This window comes from Lucilia sericata, unplaced genomic scaffold (genome assembly GCF_015586225.1).
Source record: "Lucilia sericata isolate MDLA Ls3-8-SP2 unplaced genomic scaffold, ASM1558622v1 Contig000609F_arrow, whole genome shotgun sequence".
NCBI classification, from domain to species: Eukaryota; Metazoa; Arthropoda; class Insecta; order Diptera; family Calliphoridae; genus Lucilia; species Lucilia sericata.
The window spans coordinates 166,046-183,668 of NW_023994616.1; the positions used below are offsets into that span (position 1 = coordinate 166,046).

Sequence of the window (17,623 nt, forward strand, 5' to 3'; positions counted from 1 at the left end):
TTGGAAGACATATGAAAAAAATCATAAAAAACTCAAAAAGGACCGTTTTTTTTTCCCCAGGACAAAAATTTTGAGAAACGCTATCTTATAATCAATTAAACTTTAATTTAAGTTGGGAACATCGACACCCTATTTTTCCTCCATACAAACGGGGCCACCCTACTGAATTGGTTTAGAAAATTGTTTGCAATAAAAAAATTTTAAAACCAATTAAATTAATAAAAAAAAAAATAAATTTGTCCATGGGTTAATTAAAGTCGAAGATAGTCGACTTTCGAAAAAAAATCGATTTATTAAAAGATTATTATGCTTATGTAAATAGTGACTAAAAAAACTGTTACTATTGCCACATTATCAGCAAGTCTGTGATATTAATACAATGTGAATGGTTTTTAAACAAAAAGAAGAAATGTTATTATTGATACCATAGAAAAGGTATACATAGAACTGAAACTGAGTATGACAAAACCTAAGTCTGCTGTGAAAAACCTAAGTCGTGAGAATGTATTAGTTGAAAAATATGTAACCCAACAAACACAAACTCTTTCGTTTAAAAAGTTTTTATATTTTTGTTTGATATTATATTTCGATATTTTATGAAATAATGGTTTGAATTAGCCATTTTTATTCAATATCAGTTGACCAATGTAAGAAAGATCTTCATTAAAAATTATTTTTAATTTTAAATAAACTCTTTGTGGTTGCTGGGTTGAGTCAATATTGACACTTGAAAATAATATTAAAAAATAAAAACGATTGAAAAATTTGTTTTTTTTTTTCTGAAAATGTTTTCAATAATTTTATGGGAAAACATAACTTTTAGCAGTGTTTATTGCAGCAGCAGGGGCTATTTTGCCAAAGGAATTGTGCTAATGCTAAAATTAACGCTTGATATGAACGATTATTGTTAATTTCAAAGCAGCCCAAATGCAGTCAAAATACACCCTACACCACACTAATGGGAACGGTATTTTGTTTACGTCTTAAAGTTTGTAACACCTGCGTCGATGTAATCATGTAATCCGCCCATAAATTAGCCTATTGAACTTTTTTGTAAGCGGTACATGCTATACAAGAATAGGGTATTTATAAAATTCGACTCAACAAATTTTATATATACGAAATTTTGACTATATATTGTTATAATGAGTAGTACATTCATTAATTAAGCAAACATCAATCTCTTGAATATAACTTCTACATTAAAAAATACTAAATAACTTATTGCTACTTACTCGCAATGTGGTAGGGTATGATGTATTCGGATACATTTTGTACTTTCATATTTTTGTTATTTTATGTAAACAAAAATAAAAATACTCATACAATTGTATTAAATTCACACAGAACCTGTACATGTAAGAGAGTAATATTTCTTATTCTCAGTTTCAGTTCTATTTATTTTTCTATGATTGATACAATGTGAATGGTTTTTAAACAAAAAGAAGACAAATTATTGTTGATATTTTTGTGGTCTCTGCTTTAATGCGAAGAAAAAAATCTTAGGCTTTTTAACAAAGTTTGACTTTATTACACTTTCGAGCACACAATGTCTGCTGATAAAAAGCAAAATAAGTACGTTAATTTATCATAAACTCAATACGATTTTATTTGATTTTATAATTTTAGCAAAAAACTCTCTTGGAGTAATCAGATGACAGACTTCCTCATAGCACATTATAAAGAATATACATGCCTGTACGATAAGAATCATGAGGATTACAACAACCAAATGGTAAAATCGAATGCCTTAAACAATATCCTTCAAAAAATGCATAAATTTTTCCCCAATTTGGTATTAAGCGATGTAGAAGAAAAAATAAAAATAATGCATGAACAACTTTCGGACGAAATGTCTCGTATGGAGGTGGCTGAAGCGTTAGGCAATAATTATGTGCCCAAATTATATTGTTATGAACAACTCAAATTTCTGCGTAAACACATAACACCTTCGCAGTCGAAGAATGTAAGTTGAAACTGTGTATTAATAATAAACCGAGATAAAATCCAAAGTTTAGGAATATGGAAATAGTTTTATAGTAGTACCTATCGAATATAAAAAATTATTTTAATTTAAAAGCAAAATTTACTTGATCTTTGTTATTTTTTTAAGAAGATAAAGGAGGAAAATCCTTTATTGGAAGAAGCTATTGATGTTCCGGAAGAAAATTCTGAGGGATCACAGTATGCTGAAATACAAATGCCTAAACGGTAAGACTATTTATCTGTTTATCACAATTTTTAATATCCCATTATGTCTATTAGAATATATAGGAAAAAATTTAGGTGGAGAAGAGAGGATTTAAAGAAATTTATTAAATCACTTTATAAATATAACGTTTTATATGACTCCAGCCATAAAGATTATTTAAATCGGGAATTAAGGTTTATTGCTTATAAAAAACTCCTTAAAGAAACGAGAAAACTTGATCCAAAAATTACATTAAATGATATTCGTGATAAAATGAGATGTCTGCGTAAGCAATATATGAAAGAAGTACGTTTAGTAAAAAGAGCCCAGCAAAATGATGAAATATATGAACCAGTATTGTGGTGTTTTGGATTGTTGCTTAATTTATATTACGATGAATTTGGCATAAAATCTTACAGTAAGCTGATTATTAATGATACGGTAAATATATTTGTGAAAATTTTAATTTTAAAAAATTATTTGTGCCTTGATTAGTAGTAGAATAATGATGTGATAAGTAGTACTTAGTACATCCTGATCAGGATGATTAGTGTTAATTATTCGAAAGAAAACAAGTTAGAGTTCTACATTCGGCTATGTCGAATCTTAAAAACCCTTCATCTATAAACATGTTTTTTATTAACACGTCGAATATTTATAGAAATAAACATTTTCTAAATTTTGAAAGCTTAAACAAGAAACAAATAATTGACTAATCCAGAAAGTGTCACCGAATGATTTGTATACAGTGTCTCTCATAATGATTCGAATTTGGGTAAACTATAAAAATAAACCAAATTTAATAATATATTTTGTGTGCAAAATAAATAAATTAATTTGTTATATTGTCTAGATAGTCCTTATGTTTGATATCACGCTTTTTAAAACTTGAAAAATTTGCATTGACTTAAATTAATTGTGCTTTTTTAAAAAAAGTCCATGAAATTGCCTCACAAAAGTATACGAATTTTTCCTGTATTTCATATTTGATCATATTATACGCAACACAAATTTTAGAATCAAATGGTTTTTATGCGTAATATTGTTTTAAGGGGTTACTATCCACGGAAAGGATATATTTTTGGCCCATTTGGTCCACAATTTTGGGGAATTTGTACCCTGTTTTCATGTAATATCATTAAAATGCCGATTTTTGGCCATAATTGTAAATTTTTCTCCTTTTTTCCAGAGATAAAACAAAAATTTGATATTGGGACTTAAAAGACCCCTTGGGGTATCTAAAAATAATATTTTTTGTTACAAGAATCTGTATTTAAACTATCCAAGATAAATTATTCGGATCATTTTTCTGTCGCTAATTCAATATATTGGAACTTAAGTCCATTTTTATAATACTAGGATCAACTATTTTCCGGGAAAGTTTTCTGGTATATATTCTTTTAGATATCAGCTTTTATACATTTTAAGTTTTCAATGTGTTGTGGAAGTGTACAACTCCAAAACATGCCTCGAAGAAGCACCATTCAAAATAGTAAAATCATTATTTTTATATACCAATGGCCTCCATGCTGCATGGCATGATATCATTATGATCACATCAAAAATGTTGATATGTGTTTAAATATTATTTACTATGATCAAATTAAAACCAAAATTTAGGACTTACAGTGTTATTGTAACGGGCAACATAAGCGTGAAAGTTACGAGTAGTAAAAACTGAAATCTACTATATAGGATGACGTTTTGTTAAGGCATGTTTTGGCGTTGTATACCGCTATAATATATTGAAAATTTAAAATACATTAGTGCCAATATGTACATCAATATACACTAGACAACTTTGTCGGAAAATATCGTCCCTAGAGGTACGAAAAGGGACTTATGATCCAGATAATTCAATTAGAAACTGAAAAACGATACCAAAAATACATCTTGGAACTTTTAAGTACAGATCCTTATAACAAAAAATATTATTTTTAGATACCCTATGGGTTCTATTAAATTCCAATATTAAATTTTGGTTTTATCTCTGGAAAAAGGGTGAAAACATTACAAATATAGCCAAAAATCGCCATTTTAATGATATTACATGAAAAGAGGGTACAAATCCCCCAAAATTGTGGGCCAAATGGGCCAAAAATATATCCATGCGGTTGATAGTAACCCCTTAAAACAATATTAAGCATAAAACCATGCGATTCTAAATTTTTTATATCGTATAATATGATCAAATATGAAATACAGGAAAAATTCGCATACTTTTGTGAAGTAGTTTCATGGACTATTTTAAAAAAAACACAACTAATTTAAGTAAATGTAAAGTTTTCAAGTTTTAAGGGGCGTGATATCAAAACTAAGGACTATTTAGACAATATAACAAATTAATTTATTTATTTTCCACACAAAATATATTATTAAATTTGGTTTCTTTTCATAGTTTACCTAAATTCGAATACTTATGAGAGACACTGTATATGCAAAACATATTCGTGTAGAGTTTTATTCCGATGTCACAATTATGTATATGGGAGCTAAGACCAAATCTATTGTGCAGATTTGTAAGAAATATATAATAACTTAGTTATTTACATTACTTTAACACCGACATTTTTATAAAATAAAACTATTTCCGCTTCATTTACATCATAAATATATTGCCAAGTTCGACTATAGTTTTACAAGTTTATTCTACCTAATAAAATCAGTATATAATATTTATTTTACATAATTTCTTAGTCTGATAACAACAGTTTTACATCAACACATCAATCTGGAGAAAAAATAACTGATAACGAAAGTACAATTAATAATGAATTATTTGAATTTGAAGAAATTCAACAGACAGATGATGACGACGTGGAGTTTGATGAGGATCAAGTAAATTTGCCAACCATGGATGCGACTCAAACTAATGGAAGCTTTAAAAATTCAAAAAATAATAGTGAAGAAGTAAATTATAAATGGCTTGGTGAATTAGTAGTATCGCAACTGGAAGAAATATCACAAAATTATCATACGGAATTTGCATGGGATGTACAACGTCTAATACGTGAATACATTTCGAAAAGCAATACGGAAGAAGAGGAATCACCAGCAGCATCATCATCTGGGATAAATAATAGAAAACAAAAAAGAAGTATTCCTAGATACAATGTTCAAGAGCCACCTTCAAATGTTTCATTTAATATAAGTTTTCTGTAAATGTGTAATTTACATTTAAGTTCTTAAAATTATAAGAATTAAATTTTAGCTAACGTATGTGTGTATGTAATACGTTGGTATATGTATACATATCATACATATCAACATTTTTGTTATATATAACAAAAATGTTGATTACTCCCAATAAGCAAAAACCTTTGAAATGATGTAAATGTGTATTTGAAAACCTATTCAAATTTCATACATAGCCTTTGAGAACAAATTTGAAAATTTTTGTTTTCAAATGGAAAATTATGGCCTTCTCAAACAAAAAGGCAGTTAGAAATCAAACGTATTTTTCAAATGTATTTCAAATTTAAAAAAATGCTAGAGGTAAGCTTGAAATTAAAAAAATTTTCAAACGTATTTCAAGTATTCTTTATTATTATTTTCATACATATTTCAAACCCTAATTATAATGCTAACTATTGCAAAATTCATATATTTTTTTACATCACTTGAAAATAAAACATTCATATATTTATTTTAGCATATTTATATCTCCGATTATTTCTCCTATATTTAACGTTTTTTCGCTCCCTTGCTGTAGAAAAAATGTTCTGTTTTTATTTTTCTAAAATAATTTATTTTTTGAAAGAAACTTTTCTAAGTTCAATTAAATCAAAACTTTGAAATTTTTATAAATATCACACATTATATTTTTTTAAACGTTTTTTGAAATTATCATGTTTATTTCAAAGGCTAAACTTTAAAATTTGAAAACAATTTGGAAAATACATTATTTAGTTAAGAAAATTTTCAAAAATATTCACAGGTTTGAATCGATGTTTATTGGGCTTCTATATTTATTTCTGTGTTCATAAAAAGATCAACATTTTATTTTTGGTTTATTTCTATATAAAATTCCTGTTATAAATCATCAATAACTAGTCCATTATTTATGAAATGTCTACATGTGTTTGAATGACCTTTGGTTTTTTGTTAATAAAATCGCAAATATTGGTTAGAGGCGTCCATTTTTTTTTGTTAGGGCGGTGTTTAGTGGTTAGGGCTGTTTGCGTTTCATGTGACGAAATTATAAAAACAACATTGTTAAACTGCATTGAATTTTGTTTGTAAACGACTCGTGTAAACCCAGTTACATATGATCGTTTAAAGCTAATAGGTTATAAAAAATCCTATGCGCCTTCTCACCATCAGCAAAATCAGTCGATAAATAACGGAGATATGAACAAAATTTCGAAACAACTCATAAAAATAGTTTTTTGCATTCATGATTTGTTATTAAGAAACTATAGCAGCTGTATTCTTTCGTCTAGGGATTAACAAGGTTGAAAATTATTATAATCGGTTCCAAATTGTATACCTACATATGTATCTCCTATACATAGTCCATGAACAAATGGATGCAAAACTTACTTTTCCAAAATACATGTTCCTTTGAATTCGTTTATTATTGATAATTTTCCATTTCAAAATAAGTTCTTTATACGGTTTGGATGTTCTCCATATTCGAAATCGGGCAAATAATTTTCCAGAGAAATATTAATAAAATGTTTTATTCTTGATTTATATAAATTTTAAAGAATTTTAATGATTAAATTAAAGGTTTTAAATAGATTTTCTTGTTAAATTTATTTTCACATTACATCTTCTTCTCTTTATAAAACATGAATTGTTTTGATAGCAAATAGTGACTTGTTGTATGGTAATACTGCACAGTTTAAACTTGTACTAAAAATACCAAAGATTCAATTAATTTTGTAGCTTAACTAATCTAATTATTAATTGGCGTTTAATCTTCAACTTATTAAATTCCCTCAAAGTTTAAGAGCGGGTTTTTGAAATGATAATCAAATGCCAATTAATAATCAGATTAGTTAATCTAAAAATAAATTTAATCTTATGTTAATCCCCTTTGATGTTTTTGAGTACAAGATTAAACTTCGCAGTGTTGCCATACAAAACAACAGAAAACTTCACTGTTTGTTATCAAAACAATGCATATTTTATAAAAAAGAAGAAGAGAATTGTAAATTTAATATGAAAATTAATGAAAACTTAAATTAAAAACAAAAAAATGTATTTTGAAGTGTCTATAATTTATACTAATCAAAAAATAGAACATTTTAATGTTTATATTTATAAAAATTGTATTATTTTTTTTTTTGCATCAGCTGTTTACACTTTTGCATTTCGTGCTTAAGATTAAACCACCTCCATTGGGCGCTTAAACTTGCAAACAAAATTAACTAATTGAGTACTCAAAAACATCTTTCGAGGATTAATTTTAATTTAATCGCTAATCTTTCACCTAAATATTGGCCCTAAATGATCTTATTTTTAATTGTTATTTAATTTTTAACCTGTTCTAAAGCGCTTTGGCGACACATCAAATTGGTTGACTCATACGGTAAGTTTTTTTATTGTGTTAGTAAAAAAACTCACACCGCATATATACATGTGAGTTTTTTTCACTAACACAATTAAAGAACTTACCGTTTGAGTCAACAAATTTGATGTGTGGCTATGTCGCTTAAATGTCCTCCAATTTCAATTAAATATGTTCGTTAAAAAATCTTGACGGCTACTGCGATTTGTGGCCGCCGTTGACTTTATTTTCGTGTCAGCCGGCGACGAAGTTAATGTTAGCCGCTGTACTTAGTTTTACACAGAGCTGAGAGTTGTTGCGTCTTTTTTTATTGCTAACAATCGACTTTTCATCTAATAAAAATTAAGAAATTGAACAGAAAATGCAAACCAGTGGACAAAACAAGTGAGTTATTTAATTAACATTTTTCGGCAACATTTAATTTCACATTCATTTTAGCAAACAAATGTTTTGGAATCGTAAAATGCTTGAAACATTCATAGGACTTTATAAAGAAAACGTATGTCTCTACGACATGAGCCACGAAAATTACAATAATCAAACAGTAAAGATGCACGCCTTAAAAAATATTGCCCAAAGGATGAAACAATATCTACCCAATTTGGAATTAAAGGATGTTCAAGATAAAATTAAAGCTATTCGTGCTCAACTTTTAGCAGAAATATCGCTCATTGAAGAGGCTGAGGCGTCCGGCAATAAATATGAACCGAATTTGTGGTGTTTTGAACAACTTGAGTTTTTGCGCGACCATTTAACAGAGAGTTCTAAGAAAGATAGTGTGAGTAAATACATATTTTAAATTTTAACATACATTTCAGTTTCACGGGTTATCGTTAAAAAAGCAAACATTTTTAAGTGAAACGGCTTTGTGGTACATAATATGTACTACATATGTATTTGCTATTTTGTGGTACTTAGTTTACCTTTAGTTGGAACGGTTATTTCTCGATGAGTGCGGGTAGGAATAGACAAATAAGAGCATTTTTACCGTCTTTAAAAGTGCAAAAAATATTTTCACATAGCTCTTAGACGACTACTGGCTAAAGTATACCTTTCTAAAAGCTTAAGCTGCGAATTCAAATCTAACTTCACAATTTTTCAAGTCAATAGATAGGAACATCAAGCTGTACAGCAAATAATAAAAAGTATAGAATAAATAAAAGTATACATAATTTGGAAATTAATTCTTTCAAAACTGTGGTAAAATATTTGATCAATAACTAGTATCTACTTCAATGTTCTATTTTTAGGATACAAAGGAGGAGCCAGTTTTTTACGAAGAAATTCAAAATGATAATGCTGATTATCAAAGTGACGGTTCGGAAGTTTCACTATATACGGAGCTCAATACAAAAAAGAAACGGTAAGATAATACATGATTAAATCATTGAATACAACTGACTTAGATCTTGTATTTCTGTATCTTTATTGTATATAGTGACAAAATTGAAAGAAGATTTAAATGGGAACGAGAAAGTCTTATACTTTTCATTAAACAGCTGGAAAGGTATAGAGTTTTATACGATCCTAAACATAAAGACTATTCAAAGCAACAGATAAGGTACGCTGCATATAATAAACTACTGAGAACTATGAAAAATCTTCATCCAGAAATCACTTTAACAGAAATTCGAGGTAAAATAAGATGTATTCGAAATCAGTATTTAAAAGAACTGCATAGTCTAAAAAATGCACAAAAAAGGAATGAGCCATATACACCAAAATTGTGGTGTTACGACTTGCTGGACAATTTATATAGAGACGTAAAGCCAAAAACACCACGTTTTAGACGGAATATTGATGATACGGTAAATAATACAATAATTTTATATATACACTAACATTATGTTAATAATATAATTTTATTCTTTTTCATTACTTTCTTAGAATGATACTAGCCATGTATCGGAAGAATCATTTAATATTGACAACACAGCTAATAACGAATTGTTGGAATTCGAAGAAATACATCAAGATATCATAGAAAACGAAGAGGACTATGAAAAAGAATCTGTCAATATTGAAACTATGGATTTCACACAAAATAACGATACAACTATAGACTATGAGTGTGTAAATTCCTTTGAATACAATACGGAAGATGTACAACCGACTAAGAAAAGATGTCTGCCCAAAGACTATTGTGATAATGTAACGGATTTGAATGAAATAACTAAATTTGAAATAACGGAATGTCATATGAAACAGGAAAAGAATAAAAGATCATCCGTAAAAGTTGATAAAGATCCGAAATATGATTGGCTTGGCGAATTAGTTGTATCACAAATGGCTGAAATATCACGAAAATATCATACCGAATTTGCTTGGGATGTTCAATGTTTAATTCGGAAGTACGTTGTGAAAAGTAAAACAGGTGATAGCGAAACATCTGACGACACTACTAATAACAACCCAAAACCGAGTACATCGCAGAATATTGTTCTACCACGTACTTCTAATGTTTCATTTAATCTTAGTTTTGTGTAAATGATTTTTTACCGGAATTGCCGTATTTATTAAGTTTTATGTGTATCTCTAAACTAGCTATTCGTTAAAGTTAATATGTATTTGATATAAACGGACATTTCTAAAAGTAAAGTAATTTGTTAATTAATTTTTTTGTTAACTATAGACTAGGATTAGACGTAGACAGCTTCTCAGATAAAATATGGATAGTTTAGCCAAGTTTATCGATTTAAAAAAATGTAATTACATTGTATAATTGCGAAAAACTACTCAACAAGTGACGAAGTGTGGTTTGTATATCTAATCTAGTAGAATGCCCTACCATATTTAGAATTATTAATATACCCAGAAAATCCGGATATATTTCCAAATTATTATTTTCGGCGTGAGATCGATTTTTTAGTTGTAAACGTGAGAACTAAAACTCATGTTTTTACGAATATTGCATGAATAAAACTAATTAAATTAAAATGAGATATATATTAACATTTACTATGTGAATCTGGTTTAATTTTTCAAATGCCTTGATTTGTTCAAAAGTTATTTAAAAAAATAGTAAAATGTCATTAAAAACTCAAAGCAATTTTTTTGAATTATTCCGGTCTTGTAGTAAAAGTCGACTCGAATTTTTTTAATTTTAAACAAAAAGTCGATTCTTGAATATTTTAAAGTCGATTTATATAGAATCTCATTCAGAAGTGATGCCACCTAGAATAATGTGCTAACATTTCTATGTGAATTCCTTAAAATAAAAAAGCAGCATTGTTGCAATATTTGTTTTCAATACTAAAATTAAATAATTTATAATTTTCAATCACAAAATACAGTTTTTAACTTTTGTTTTTATAAAAAAAAGAATTAAAAATGCATGATTATGCACAAAATAGGTAGGAATTTTTTATTTCCAATGACCGACCACATTAATTTATTGTTGTAAATAATTTTAGCAAACAATTGTTTTGGAATCGTAAAATGATCGAAATGTTTATAGACCTTTATAGGGAGAATGCATGTTTGTACGACAAGTGCCACCAAGATTATAATAATAAAAGAGTAAAGGCCAATGTCTTGGAAAGTATGCTAACAAAAATGCGTAAATTTTTACCCACGTTGGAATTGGTAGATATACAAGATAAAATTAAAGTTATTCGTGCTCAATTTAGTGAGGAGGTTACATTTGCTGATGCAGCCGGAGTTGGGTATGTTCCACAATTATGGTGTTTTGAGAAGCTGAAATTTTTGCGTGAACATCTAACATGTTGGCCAACAGATGATACTGTAAGTTGGAAAATAATTAGATTGCATTACATAGGTATTTTAAAAGGTTTTTAGAAATGTAAAGTATCAAATATTGTTTTAATGATTTAAATAATTTCTGAGCATTCTTCTTGGATATGTCCCTATAAAATAGGGGGGTATATTTATGAGCATTGAGATCTTGCACTAGAATCTGTTATTTGGGCTGAAAAGCTAACTGAAATTGTCAGTGTGTTTTCTGACCGAGAAGAACCAGTCTCCTCATGAAGATGTTTCAGATTCATGATCTTTTCTAAGATTTTGCTTCTTTAACATTAAAAATACTATCCAGTTCATTTCTATATGTGTATTTCATTTTGTCTATATGAACATAAATATGTAGCTTTAGCGGCGAATTATTTTGTCCTTAAAGGCATTTTATTGCTAAATTGAATAAATAAAGAACATGGCTGCATCCATGGCATTATTAAAAGGTATAGCAAATATTAAGAGGTAAACGGTTCAATTGAAAACTATGTTACTCGAAGTTTTTTAAGATACAAAACCAAAGAATGATCCGAAATTTAATTGATTTTCCGTTTGACTTAAATTATAAGTGCTTTTATTCATTGTGGAATATCTCTTTAATTTAAAATTAATATGAGTCAGACCGATTTTGTCGTTTAATTCATTTACAATTACTTTTGTTTTAGGATTCAAATGAGGAAAACGCAATTGGAGAAGAAAATCATTCTGAAAATAGTGATGATGATAGTGATGATTTCCATCTTTACCTTACAACAATTCTAGACAAATATAAATCTGAACCGTAAGAAAAACAAGTTTTTATACCCTACACCACTTTAGTGGGGAGGGTATATTGGATTTGTGCTGATGTTTGTAACATACAAAAATATTCGTCCTAGACCCACCTTAAAGTATACCAATCGGCTTAGAATCGTTTTCTGAGTCGATTAAGCTATGTCCGTCCGTCCGTCCGTCTGGCTGGCTGTCCATGTAAACCTTGTGCGCAAGGTACAGGTCGCAATTTTCAAGATAATTGGATGAAATTTGGCACGCACGTTTTATTTGACCCAAGGACGAAGCCTATTGAAAATGGTTAAAATCGGTCCATTATTTCACCTAGCCCCCATAGAACAGAACCCCCCGAAAAGGGCTTCTGAGCTCATAATTATGTCAAATATACAGATATATCGATAAAATACGGCACAACTAAGTTTTATAGAAGTCTTGATGACCCTGCCAAATTTCATAAAGATCGGGCCCCATTTGACCCTAGCTCCCATACAAAGTCACCTTCAGAAAATTACTGGAATGTCCCAAATTAACTTATAAACACAAATATCGCGATAAAATTCAGCACAATAAAATATTATGTAAATATAAATATATTCACAAAATTTTATCGGGCTTGGTCCCTAGCCCCCATATAAAGCCTCTTTCAGAAAATTAGTTTTTCATCCATAAATTGCTTAAATGTATCGGCACAAGGGAATATTGAAGATAAATGCTTTATTATGAAAAATAAATCACATTTAATATTCATAACTGGTGTAGGGTATCATATGGTCGGCCACGCCCGACTATACTTTCTTACTTGTTTAACATATGTATGTACATTTATAAACAATTAAAATATTTCTATTATAGAAAATATAGGTGGGATCCAGTCGTTACTAAGATTTTTATTAATATTCTTGAAGGATATCAAATACTATTGGATCCGAATTACAGCGACTTCAAACACCGGATATTAAGAAGAAAAGCCCTATGTAAACTTCAGAAAGAAATGAAAAATGTTGATCCAAAAATTAATATAAAACATATATATGATAAAATAGTACATCTTCGAAGATGTTATTTAAATGAATTGGATCGTTTAAAGAAAAAGCAAACAAATAAAAATGAAAAAATAACTTCAAAGTGGTGGTGTTTCGATATGTTGACTAAGTTATATAAGAACAGATATGGTGCATATACTAACTCTAATATAAAAGAGGTAAATGATAACCAAGTAAGTTTATTAATAAAAAAGTGTGTATTGTAAAAAAAAAAGTTAAAAGTTTTAATTATATTCCTAGATAGAAAATAATATATCCTCAATGCAGCAAGTGGAAGAAACTCCTAATAATGATCACAATGAATTATTGGAATTTGAAGAAATACAACAAGTTTTTGATACTGATCCAGAAATGCAAACAGTATTAATTATGGACACATTAAAAACACCATGGAATATGAATGTGTAAATATTTCTATGGGCGACGATACGAATAACATAGAACCAACAACAAACTGTATTAACGAAGAATACTGTGATTATAATGAAACGGATCTAAAAGTAATAAACACTCAAAATACTATGGAGTATGAATGTGTAAATGCTTCCATCGATGACACTACAAAAAACATACAACTACCAACAGCAAATTGTATTAACTCAGATAATATAACAGACTGTAATGTAACTAAAATATCTGTCATTAATAAGTATAGCCCGATAAATATAGAAACTGATATGAAATGTGAATCACTTGGCACTTTAGTTACAACAAAATTAAAAGAAATCTCACCAAAATACCATGCGGATTTCGTATGGGATGTACAATGTCTAGTACGGAAATATATTTTGAAAAGTAGAGCGCAGAAAGATGAAGAAACCTGCTCAGCATCAGTATCTGTCAATAATAAGCAGAAAACAACAGGTATGACGCGCGATATTGTTCTATCTCGTTCTTCCAATGTGTCAATTAATGTAAGTTTTGTGTAATCTTAGAGTTAAGAATTTCTGAATGATACAAAAGTTGTTTTAATAAAAAAGTTAATTTTTTAGTGTATTTTTTTGAAAAATTATATGAAAAATAATTGAAAATTGCAGTTTTATTAACACAATCATAAATCGATTGTTACATCGTGTAACAAAAGCGTGATCTAGTGCAATTTGTGGGTGAATAAGAGTTAACTATATTATATTCAGAATTTTTAACATACAAAACGGATTTTTGATTGAATCCAATTTTTTAATAACCTTTGAAGAAAGAAAGATTAAAGAGGATCTTCTATCCATAGGTAATGTCTCTTTGCGGTTTCGTAAAACGATATTGGCAAAATTATTAATTTGTAACAGCAAGAAACATGATACGACTTAATTTACTTCATAAATTGCTGTTCGATACTATAAAGCAAATCTCTCAGATTTCATAAATTACAAAATCGTATCAAGAATCGCTGATGTTATAATTACAAAAAAAAACTATAAATATGTACCTATTTTTGATAAAATATAAATACTTTACAACTATTAAACTGGTCACTCTTAAATACGAAATACGTGTTATCAATTCACTTGTGCTCGCAACATCTTGTCCTAACAAGAAGAAGACACTTGCTTTCAATTGTTTATTATTGACGGAAACTATTTAATTGTGCAAAAATTATAAGAAAAATCAATATTGCCCTCGACGACAATAATATTGCCCTCTGCTAAAAATGTCCGATAAACAATTTACTAAACGGTAAGTTTTCAAATAAATATTAATAATCACAATTCTTTTAGTTTGCAGTTATTTTATTTTACAGCAAGTGGCTTTTTTGGACCAGAGATATGATAGAGAAATTCATAGAACTCTTAAAGGAACATGAATGTTTATACAATAATAAAAACAAATTCTACTATAATCGTCACATTAAGGACGAAATATGTGAATATATTCTGCATGAAATGCAAAAGGATAAACCTGCCATACAAATAGGAGACATACGACGCAAAATGAAAGTATTACGCACTCAATATGCTCGCGAGAATCGTATGTTGTCTTTGGCACGAGTCCATGGAAAAGTGTATGAACCGAAGTTGTGGTGCTATCATAAGTTATCATTTTTGGAGAAGCATACAACATGTGTTACGTCAATAAATAACAAGGAAACGGTAAGTTTTTTATAGCATTAATAGATAGATAGATAGATAGATAGATAGATAGATAGTAGATAGATAGATGATGTAGATAGATAGATAGATAGATAGATAGATAGATAGATAGATAGATAGATAGATAGATAGTAGATAGATAGATAGATAGATAGATAGATAGATAGATAGATAGATAGATAGATAGATAGAGAGATAGAGGATGAGAGAGATAGAGATAGATAGATAGATAGATAGATAGATAGATAGATAGATAGATGATAGATAGATAGATAGATAGATAAGATAGTTGCTCGCTCGCTCGTCGACGCTAGCTCTCGCTCGCTCGCTCGCTCTCTCTCTCGCTCGCTCGCTCTCCTCTCGCTCGCTCGCTCGCTCTCTCTCGCTCTCGCTCTCGCTCTCTCGCTCGCTCGCTCTCTCTCTCCCGCTCTCGCTCTCTCGCTCTCTCGCTCGCTCGCTCGCTCGCTCGCTCGCTCTCTCGCTCCTCTCTCTCTCTCGCTCGCTCGCTCGCTCCTCGCTCTCTCTCTCGCTCGCTCGCTCCTCGCTCGCTCGCTCGCTCGCTCGCTCGCTCGCTCGCTCGCTCGCTCGCTCGCTCGCTCGCTCGCTCGCTCGCTCTCTCGCTCGCTCGCTCTCTCGCTCGCTCGCTCGCTCGCTCGCTCGCTCTCTCGCTCGCTCGCTCGCTCGCTCGCTCGCTCGCTCGCTCGCTCGCTGCTCGCTCGCTCGCTCGCTCGCTCGCTCGCTCGCTCGCTCGCTCTCTCGCTCGCTCTCTCGCTCGCTCGCTCGCTCGCTCGCTCGCTCGCTCGCTCGCTCGCTCGCTCGCTCGCTCGCTCGCTCGCTCGCTCGCTCGCTCGCTCGCTCGCTCGCTCGCTCGCTCGCTCGCTCGCTCGCTCGCTCGCTCGCTCGCTCGCTCTCTCCTCGCTCGCTCGCTCGCTCGCTCGCTCGCTCGCTCGCTGCTCGCTCGCGCTCGCTCGCTCGCTCGCTCGCTCGCTCGCTCGCTCGCTCGCTCGCTCGCTCCTCGCTCGCTCGCTCGCTCGCTCGCTCGCTCGCCTCGCTCGCTCGCTCGCTCGCTCGCTCGCTCTCTCGCTCGCTCGCTCGCTCGCTCGCTCCTCGCTCGCTCTCTCGCTCGCTCGCTCGCTCGCTCGCTCGCTCGCTCCGCTCTCTCGCTCGCTCGCTCTCTCGCTCGCTCGCTCGCTCTCTCGCTCCTCGCTCGCTCTCTCTCGCTCGCTCGCTCGCTCCTCGCTCGCTCGCTCGCTCGCTCGCTCGCTCTCTCGCTCGCTCGCTCGCTCTCGCTCGCTCTCGCTCGCTCGCTCTCTCTCGCTCGCTCGCTCTCTCGCTCGCTCGCTCGCTCTCTCGCTCCTCTCTCTCTCTCTCTCTCGCTCTCGCTCGCTCTCGCTCGTCTCTCTCGCTCGCTCGCTCCTCGGGTCTTTACGATGTTTTGTTTTATATTTTCTTCACGAGTTGGAATATTAATAACTGTTTCCATTTTAAGCCAACATCCCATGACGAGACCAATACATTTTCGGATGAAGAAACATTTAACTACGACGACAACGAAGATAATTCTTTGCTAATGGAGATATATAAAAAGGAGGATGTGCTTGCCGATAATGTCGATGAAGCTCAATACGAAGAGGCTGCAAAAACCAATGAAACTATTTATGAAGAAAACAAGACCACGCCAAAAGTCGAAAACGTAGATCTTAATGATAATAATAAAAAGCAATCAAGTGGAAAATATGATTGGGTTGGAGATTTAGTTGTTTCACAAATGGAAGATATAGATGAATCACAACGTGGAGATTTTGTATGGGATATACAGTGTTTGGTAAGAAAGTATCTAATGAAATCAAAAGTAACTAATGAACAGGCGGCTAAGTCCAGTAAACCAAACGAAGCGGAGGAAACAGCAACAACAACAAAAGATGTAACATTTCATAAGGGTTCGAATATTTCGGTAAATGTTAATTTTTTATAAACTAATTGTACTTACGTATTTACCTAATAATAATGCGGTGTGACAAAATTACATAAAGTGAATATGGTATTCACGTAACCGAGTGCAATACTAAGTCTGCCAACAATTTTTTGGATCAATTCAGATTTTCGCGGTATGTATATTAAAAGTTATTAATATGGTAGGATGATCTACTAAACTAGATCTACAAATCGCACTTCATCACATATTGAGTTATTTTTCGCTATCACAGAGTGTAAGCAATTCTTGAAGCTATTCTAATTAAGTGTTACAGTGTCGTGCAAAAAAATA

The 17,623-nt window shown here is 31.6% G+C and overlaps 3 protein-coding genes across 3 annotated transcripts; all 3 read left to right on the plus strand.

The window, feature by feature from the left end:
• Positions 1-1,399: 1,399 nt before the first annotated feature.
• Positions 1,400-10,308, plus strand: LOC119606651. The gene is made up of 9 exons (XM_037960204.1): positions 1,400-1,575; positions 1,630-1,966; positions 2,114-2,211; positions 2,266-2,632; positions 4,889-5,352; positions 8,145-8,484; positions 8,957-9,069; positions 9,145-9,514; positions 9,594-10,308. The coding sequence occupies exons 1-9, from the start codon at positions 1,550-1,552 to the stop codon at positions 10,191-10,193; spliced, it is 2,715 nt and encodes a 904-aa protein (XP_037816132.1). The 5' UTR covers positions 1,400-1,549; the 3' UTR covers positions 10,194-10,308.
• A 600-nt stretch (positions 10,309-10,908) lies between these two features.
• Positions 10,909-14,278, plus strand: LOC119606665. Its single transcript, XM_037960223.1, has 5 exons — positions 10,909-11,059; positions 11,120-11,450; positions 12,122-12,237; positions 13,080-13,443; positions 13,511-14,278. The coding sequence occupies exons 1-5, from the start codon at positions 11,037-11,039 to the stop codon at positions 13,676-13,678; spliced, it is 1,002 nt and encodes a 333-aa protein (XP_037816151.1). The 5' UTR covers positions 10,909-11,036; the 3' UTR covers positions 13,679-14,278.
• Positions 14,279-14,780: 502 nt separating this feature from the next.
• LOC119606659 lies at positions 14,781-17,426 on the plus strand. Its single transcript, XM_037960215.1, has 3 exons — positions 14,781-14,944; positions 15,009-15,357; positions 16,847-17,426. The coding sequence occupies exons 1-3, from the start codon at positions 14,919-14,921 to the stop codon at positions 17,330-17,332; spliced, it is 861 nt and encodes a 286-aa protein (XP_037816143.1). The 5' UTR covers positions 14,781-14,918; the 3' UTR covers positions 17,333-17,426.
• The last annotated feature ends 197 nt before the right edge of the window (positions 17,427-17,623 follow it).